This window comes from Brachyistius frenatus, unplaced genomic scaffold (genome assembly GCF_029030835.1).
Source record: "Brachyistius frenatus isolate BFR_SWC_R1_liver_20210118 unplaced genomic scaffold, ASM2903083v1 Contig_67, whole genome shotgun sequence".
NCBI lineage: Eukaryota > Metazoa > Chordata > Actinopteri > Embiotocidae > Brachyistius > Brachyistius frenatus.
Window position 1 is genome coordinate 1840668 of NW_027210666.1, and position 8942 is coordinate 1849609.

General features: G+C 37.5%; 1 protein-coding gene across 2 annotated transcripts; it reads left to right on the forward strand.

Annotated features, from left to right (window-relative positions):
* The first annotated feature begins 18 nt into the window (after positions 1-18).
* Positions 19-8495, forward strand: LOC138625919 (E3 ubiquitin ligase TRAF3IP2-like). Of its 2 annotated transcripts, XM_069707197.1 has the most exons (10): positions 19-545; positions 787-1234; positions 1338-1474; positions 2051-2147; positions 2309-2505; positions 3723-3811; positions 3921-3989; positions 4269-4373; positions 5279-5353; positions 8113-8495. In XM_069707197.1, the coding sequence occupies exons 2-10, from the start codon at positions 810-812 to the stop codon at positions 8281-8283; spliced, it is 1365 nt and encodes a 454-aa protein (XP_069563298.1). In that variant the 5' UTR covers positions 19-545; positions 787-809; the 3' UTR covers positions 8284-8495. The 2 variants fall into 2 exon arrangements, with proteins under 2 accessions (XP_069563298.1, XP_069563297.1); XM_069707196.1 differs by having other exon boundaries at positions 19-1234.
* Positions 8496-8942: the final 447 nt, after the last annotated feature.

Consider the following 8942-nt stretch of genomic DNA (forward strand, 5'->3'; position numbering starts at 1 on the left):
TTTTTTTTTCCAGCACCACGGGGAAAACATTGAAAGCAGAAATCCATTAGTATTGTGTAAATACATGCAGCTGAAAAGTGATAGTCTTGCAGTTGCTCAGGGTGGGCTTGACACAAAGAAAACAACTGAATATATGCAAATATCCTAAGAAGTGTCAACCCTTTAGTTATAGGGCAGTTAACTGCATGTAAGAAAGTGAAGCAATCTCATTTAAAGGCTGTTTAAACTGCATTTTGCATTTTGTCATCATGATTTTAGTACTTTTACTGTGAATTTGTAACTAAATCTGTTATGACCTGTTAAGATATTTTCACCGTCTTTCATACTCTTATATTATGTCGTAAATTATTTTAACGTGTCTCTTAAAGGCTAACCCGCCTAAATACTCTTTTGAAGGTTATCTTACTTGGCTAAACATTCCTGTCTGATGCAGCTGATGAACACACCCGACATTCTTTGCTCTTTTTGGCTGCACCTGAAGTGGTGCAGAATTTGCATATAGCAGGCTGCAACACACACAAACCCACGGACTCAGGAGTTAACAGGTAGGTATTTGTTCTGCTCTCTATCCTCAGTACATAGGACACAAATTACATTTTATAGAATCTTCTTTTTTCACGTGTTTTGTATATGCATGTATATCTGCAAATAATCATTTCTTAAAATCAATCTTTGGAGATTTTGAGAGAAAAATGAACAAAAATGTGTAATTCGAATCTTGTTTTTCATCTTGTTTTATGAACATACTGTATGTGTAACAAAACTTGTCTGCTCTGTTCCTTGCAGGATTCTTTCAGCGCTGAAATAAAATGGAGAAATCCAAACAAGAGCCAGAGCTGAAAGTGTCTCCCACCACAAATGAGTCCAAGAATGTCCTTCGATTTCCAAACCCTGGAGTTACAGTAAATCAAATATTTCACGTTATTCCCCATCGTAACCGAGACATACCAACCTGTTGCGTGGATGCAGATTATTTCTACGGAAGCCCATGCAGAGGTGGACGAGTGAACCAGGAGTTCCGGGGACAGCCAGCTCACGTTGCGCAGCGTGTGGAGCTGATGCAGCGCAGAGGGGCGACTTCTGCTGGGATAAATCCCCACCATCAACCTCCCGATGGCTGTTTTCTGCATCCTCCAGAAGCCATGCAGGCTGGCATGAGAGGAGGGTGGGACTGTTGTGACTGTGGACCAGATCGGTGTGAAACAACGGAGCCTACAAACAGAGACACCACCAGGTAACTAGGAAAATTGTCATCCCAAATGTTTTTTAAATTTAGATTAATTTGACAGACATATTCAGAAAAAAAAGCGGCGTATTTTTTTTTTTTTTACTTTCAGAGGGGAGGACAATTACAATTCTCAGCTTCAGAGTGACGCAGAGGAGGAACTTGAGCCTCCTTTGCCGCTGAAATCTGACAATGAGTGGCAACGCTACACTCCCTTTCTAATTCCTCACCAATACATGCACAACTACGGTAAAAAAAAAAAAAAAAACAGTTGCTTTCCTTGTAATTGATTTGTTTTTATAAGTGCAATGTAAAATAGCACAAAAAGTGACAAATACAAATGTATATATTTTATTTTTCTTAATGATGAATTTGTTTCAGGTAATAACGACAAGCGCTGGAAAACATTAGACCTACCAGCTGTGAGCCTGACTCAACTTAGATTTCTTGCTGTCCCACTTTGTGAGGCGTTAGTGAAGTGTTAGTGGATATATTTCTGTTTTACATTTATAATATATACACATGATACTCTAAAACTGTGAAGCAATAACATTGACAGAATTTATTTTATGTTCACGTAGTTATGTTTTAATTTTACTTAAAGGGGTGAACACAATATCTAGTATTAGGTCTATTTGACGTGAAAAGAAAAAAAAACACGATCAGAATTTGTTGTATTCTTTATCTTTACACTATAATATTTATATAACTTCAGTTTAAGGCCGAAGATGCTGTCTCTGAATTATTTTTTTTAAAGTTGACAAACAGAAATACTTTAATTGTAACTGTGGACTTTCATAACATTATGAACTTACTACTCTGCAGGAGATGGGCAGTACAACCTTAACCCGGTCAACAGATACCCACCTCAGCCATCTGTTCCCTGCCAGAGCAGGAGACCGTGGAATGACCCCCAAAACTGGTAAACACAGATCAATATCGAAGAGCTCTTTAGAAATAAAAAAAAATGTCTGACATATATGTTATTAAAAGTTCACTTCCATTTCCCTTTTAAAATATCAGCTTTCAGTGAGATGATGCCGTCTCTGGCCTTTTATTTATTTTTCTCTCTCACTACTTCAGGCCCCAACATCAGGACAACCTGATGTGCGACAGCCTGGCTCAGGGAAGTGTCTGGGTGAACGTGCCCCAGTTTTCCGCCCCCCCTGTGGAAGGCGTCTCGCAGGTCAACGTGCTGAACCTGAGCCCAGCAGGAGCCGAGCAGCCTGTCTCTCATCCACAGGGGAAAAGAAGAACCATCAGTCTGCCTGACGAGTGCCGTGAGTCTTTTCATTCTCCCACTTTGAAGGAATGTACTCGTGCTTTGTGTGTTTGGGTTAGAATTAAGCTTCAGTCAGAGTGTGTTATTAATTTGATCTTATCTCTATGAACCTGCTGAACCTGTTTGAATGCTTGATAAAATGGTTTAAAATGAAAAAAATAAAAAAATAAAGCGCGATTACTTCTCTTCCTGACAGCGGAGGGGAGCAAAGTTTGCAAATAAAAATACAAATGTGATATAATGAGGAGGAGGACTTTTTTTTTTTTTTTCACAAGTGAGAGGTCATTCTTCAGTGACAAGCATATTCCAAAAACATTTGGGGCTCGGAGTTGAAAAGCTTACATTGAGAACCAAAAACAAAAGTCAGTAACTCTTTGCACAGAAGTCAGAAAAATATTAACCCTTTTACACTTAATTATCACATCTAATTTAAACTAATCATATTAATTATGTTGATGTTGCTCCCTTTGATCATGGACATACACAGGAACTTGTCTGTATATATGTTTGCATGTGTACACACACACACACACACACACACACACACACACACACACACACACACACACACACACACACACACACACACACACACACACTCGTGTGTTTGGATGTATTTGTATAGTTATGGGAAGCAAACATTGTTTATATATTGACATAATGCTTAGATTATTTATTTATAGATGATTGTCTCTTTGTTTTTATGAATATTTTCTTCTTTTTATATCATAATAATAATTATTATTATATCATTTGCATTTTCAATTGCTTATGACAGTGTTTCTTTATGAAAATATTTGAAGTTACCGTTTGGTGTTGAATTGGTTTGGATGTTTTGTGAAGAGTTTTCTATAGAATTCAGTGGACAAAATATGAAACCATTTTCCATTAGAAAGTGTTAAACTGAACTTTTTTTGAGGACAACACACATTAAACATTTCAGCAAATGTGAGAGTGTTAGTTAGTGTTTGTGTGCAGGTTATTCTCCAGCTGCAGTCAGAAAGCTGTTCTAAATCCAATGACATAACAGATGGAGGCAGTGGATACCACCAAACTGTGCAAAGCAACAGTACAAGCACTACACCCAATGTTATGTGCAGCCATGCGCAGCAGTACATTAAGGCAAAGAATAGGAGAAATACTGAAATGATCTCTTCACTCAGAGTAATTTACAGATTCTGATTATTTCGATTTCATGATCTCCCCTCTTCATAGGAAACGTTTTTATAACTTACTCTTCAGACGTGTCATCAGAGATGGTGCCCTTCGTGGACTTCCTCACAAAGCAGGGCTTTCGACTGGCTGTAAGATATCACGCCTTAACACAGACTTTTTTTTTTTTTTTTTTAGGTCTCTCAAAATCACATAAATACATTCAACATTGTACTGACAGCCCCAACTATAATTTCACAGATTGACTTATTTGACAATCCCATTAGACGCATGGACATCAACAAGTGGAAGGACAGTTACCTAAAAGATGTAAGTCAATACCACAGTTTAATATCACATATTTGTGTTACTACAATTATATTGTGACGTAAAAGCTTTGGAAGTAGTATTTTTCTTTTTGTACTTGAATTTTCAAATGAATATTCCATTTTTGGTCTGTAGTATGTGTTCTAACTTTAAGGAGGTTTTTAATAACAGTCGAAGGTGTGTGTGTGTGTGTGTGTGTGTGTGTGTGTGTGTGTGTGTGTGTGTGTGTGTGTGTGTGTGTGTGTGTGTGTGTGTGTGTGTGTGTGTGTGTGTTTTTCACAGCCATTAACCCTGATTATTATCGCCATCAGTCCCAAGTATACGGCAGACATTGAAGGGTCTGTGGTGGACAGTCATGGTCTACACGCCAAATATATTCACTCAATGGTGAGAATGAATCTGTGGTGGAGGAAGTTTTTTCAAACCTTTTACTTCAGGAAAGGTACTAATACCACAGTGTAATGTACCCATTAGAGCAGGGGTGTCAAACTCATTTTAGTTAAGGGGCCACATACTGCCCACTTTGATCTCAAGTGGGCCAGACCAGTAAAATCATAGCATAATAACGCATACCTAACGACAATATTTCTCTATGTTTAAATCATTGGTGAAGGTTTTTGGATGATAAACCCTATTTTAAGGTCTTTCTACAATAAACTAGAAACCTAAAGACCAAAAACTCAGACATCAGCCCACTGTTTATCTGCCTGGGCTCTCCTCTGCAGATTCCCTCGCGCTGCTGCCTGTGGCAACGAGCGCTTCTGCCTCCAGAGCAGACATCGCATTTACACTGTTTTTGAAGCAATTACTGGATCGATTAAAAAAAAAAAAAAAAATTAAAAAAAAATTAAAAAACGTTTGTACTCATAAACCTCCATATTCTCATAGAAATGCAATTTATGTCTTTCTGTAATTTTCACACATAGCAAAGTCATCCGGCGGGCTGAGCTGAACCCCCTGGCGGGCCAGATGCGGCCCGCGGGCCGTATGTTTGACACCACTGCACTATAGGGAAAGGTCCTGCATTGAAAAGGGTCAATTAAAGTATGTCAGTAAAATCATGTCAGTAAAATCAGCCTCGGAGTCAATGAGGCTGATTTAATTATGTCATATTATATTCTTAGCCTGCTGATTACTTTCAAGTCTATTTCTAAGTATCTAAAATTTGCACATAAATACACGTGAGGTAAATGTTAATAATTTCTGCCTTTGTGAAATATTTGCTCATTTTAAATAATACATAATTATGAGAGGAACCGCTAACACTTATTTGTATTGAAATTTGATTTCAGATGCAGAATGAATTTATCCAGCAAGGCAGCTTGAACTTCAAATTCATACCGGTTCTCTTCCTTGATACATCCCAGGTCAGAAAACATGTTTAATTAAGACTGTAAGCAGTGATATGCGGGCCCTCGCATAATGCACGTCAGGGAGATAGCAGCATACTTAATACAATAAATTGTCGTTAAAAATATTTAAAAAAATTCATACTATAGTATGTCATCCAAAATAGGATGGTAATAAAGTCATACCATAGCATTAGTTTAAATTAATTAATCATCTAAAAAATTAAGTTGAATCAACATAAAAATTAAGTTGAATCAACATAAAAAATTTGGACATGCATGTCAGGTCCAAAAAATATTTAAAAAAAAGTCATACTATAGCCTAACATATGCATGTAGTCCATAGTAATAAGTAAATTAAAATATGTCATCCATAACATGGATGACTAACTTATGCATGTTATCATGCATGTAGTCCATGATGTAAATCAAACATCATGCATATAGTCGGAAATGTGACAAAGTCACACTCCAGGCAAGAACATGCAATCCACCACAGACAGAGTTCCAAGCCCCTGATCGAAGCGAGTACTTCCTGATAGTGAGACGACGACACAAGCAACTGCAGAGTTGTGTTGCCTTCATTGCATGTTTGTCTGACTTACATAACTTATATGACTTTTAAACATTTTATGGAAGAAGGTGGTGTGGTGGAGTGGTTAGTGCTGTTGCCTTCCAGTCAGAAGGTTCCGTGTTCCGTTCTGTGTTCGATTCTTGCCCTTGACGAGACTTTCCATCTTGCATGTTACTGTCACCCTTTCCAGAGCGAGTCTCGAACCTGGAACCTTCTGACGGGGAGGCAACCGTGAAAACCACTGCACTGTTGATCGCTCTTCCCTAACATGTTTAAAAGTCATATAAGTCAGGCACGCATGCAATAAAGGCAGCAAAATGGTGCAGTTCCAAGCCAGCGCTGACAAGGGGCCTGGAACTTTGTGTGTGGAGGATTCTTGTTGAATAAAATGTTTTACATTATGGGCTACAGGCATAAGTTAGTCATCCATGTTATGGACGAGAAACTGGACTTTTAAGTTATTAGTTTTGCAGAAAGATGCAAATTCAACATAGACTGTCAGAGACCGGAATTGAACCAATGACCTTCGGACTGCCAGACAATAACGCTGACAGCTGCGCCACTCTGCTGGCTACCATAACTTTAACGAAAGTTATACTTATAGCATGTCGTCAGAAATAGCACGTATATCATATTTCTTTAATGTTGTCCAAAATGTGATAAAAAGTCATACTATAGCATGTTGTCCAAAGTATGACATCATATTTTGGACGACATGCTATAGCTTGACTTTTTGTCATAATTTGGACGACATGCTATAATATAACTTTTTTGTCATATTTTGGAAGACACGCTATAGTATGACTTTTTTTCCATATTTTGGACGACACGCTATAGTATGACTTTTTTTCCATATTTCGGACGACTGCTATAGTATGACGTTTTTGTCATATTTTGGACGACACGCTATAGTATGACTTTTTTTTCCATATTTTAGACATGCTATAGTATGACTTTTTTTATCATATTTTGGACGACACGCTATAGCATGACTTTTTTTTTATCATATTTTGTACATGCTATAGTATGACTTTTTATCATATTTTAGACGACATGCTATAGTATGACTTTTTTTTTTTAAATCATATTTTGGACGACATGCTATAGTATGACTTTTTTGTCATATTTTGGACGACATGCTATAGCATGACTTTTTTTTTTTTATCATATTTTGGACATGCTATAGTATGACTTTTTTTTTAATCATATTTTGGACGACATGCTATAGTATGACTTTTTTGTCATATTTTGGACAACATGCTATAGTATGACTTTTTTTTTATCATATTTTGGACACGCTATAGTATGACTTTTTTTCCATATTTCGGACGACACGCTATAGTATGACGTTTTTGTCATATTTTGGACGACACGCTATAGTATGACTTTTTTTTCCATATTTTAGACATGCTATAGTATGACTTTTTTTTATCATATTTTGGACGACACGCTATAGTATGACTTTTTTATCATATTTTGGATGACATGCTATAGTTTGACTTTTTGTCATAATTTGGACGACATGCTATAGCATGACTTTTTTTTTTAATCATATTTTGTACATGCTATAGTATGACTTGTTTTTTTTAAAAATCATATTTTGGACGACCTGCTATAGTATGACTTTTTTTGTCATATTTTGGCCGACATGCTATAGTATGACTTTTTTGTTATATTTTGGACGACACGCTATAGCATGACTTTTTTTTTTTTTCATCATATTTTGGACATGCTATAGTATGACTTTTTTTTTTTATCATATTTTGGACAACATGTTATAGTTTTTACAGCTCGATGTGATACACATGTCCACCGAATGTCATGCATGTAGGTAAATGTAGCCACCGGGGCATCAGTTTAGGGGGCGCTAGCGAACCATTTGGTTACACCCACTCGCGACACCACTAAAATACGTAACTTATCGCCGGCAGAGACGCGTGTACCAACTTTCATGAGTTTTTGAGTATGATAAAGGCACCAAAAAGGCAACTCTTTCGTAAGAGAAAGCGGAATAATAATTTCTTGAACAACAATAGGGCTTTTGCACCATTTCATGCTCGAACCCTAATAATTAACAGCATTTGTTAGATCAGGGTTTTGCTATTTATGTTAATTTTGAGTTTTTCCTCATTTTTCTGACAATCCTTTCTTTTCACTCCTTCTCTACAACGACAACAAAAATATCTATACACACTCCATACAGAGGCATGTCCCTAACTGGCTTCAGAACACGCGTCTTTATCGCTGGCCGCAGGACACTGAGGATTTGTTGCTGCGGCTGCTGAGGGAGGAGAAATACATCCCTCCTCCTGTACCTGTGGAGCTCACACTCATCATCAGGCCTGTGACTGCGAGTGCTGCAGATACACTGTAAAGAAGTTCCGCAGTATGTGCATGTGTTTGATGATTGAACACATTTTTATCAATACAAGTTATTGTGCGGATTGTATTTTAAAATGTCAGACTTCATACAGTGTAAGTCAATAACAGGAAATGTTCAAAGTTGTACTTTATCTCACGTGTAATTCTTTTCAGATGTTTCAATAAAGGCCTTTTCTTCTATCTGTACAGACCTTGTGGATTTTGACAGAGCTGTTAAGTTCTTGACTTTTTAAGTAGGACTGTTTTCACATGAATTCTGGTTTTCAAACTAATACACATGGCTGACCCAGAAACCGTCTTTACACACGGATTCAAACATACAGTCATCATCAATATGTTGTTAAACTGTCTAACTTGCATTGATGTAAGACCAAACGCCAATTTCATTCTTGTGTTTTGCCCGAACATGATAAAGTGATTTGCATTTTCCCATGTGAGCACATTGGAGGGGACATGAGTAGTATGAGCTACTACGTGATAAAACTTGTTAAAGACAGTTTCCCTCTGTGTTGTTGTCCATTTCTCATCTTGAGCGCCTGATTTGTTGTTCAGAGGGCAGATTACGCTGGCAACCAGCAGGGGAGCCCAATTCGGCCGAGTGATCGCACACACCCTTCAACCGCCAAAAAAGGCCTGCCGTAGCGGCTGGTG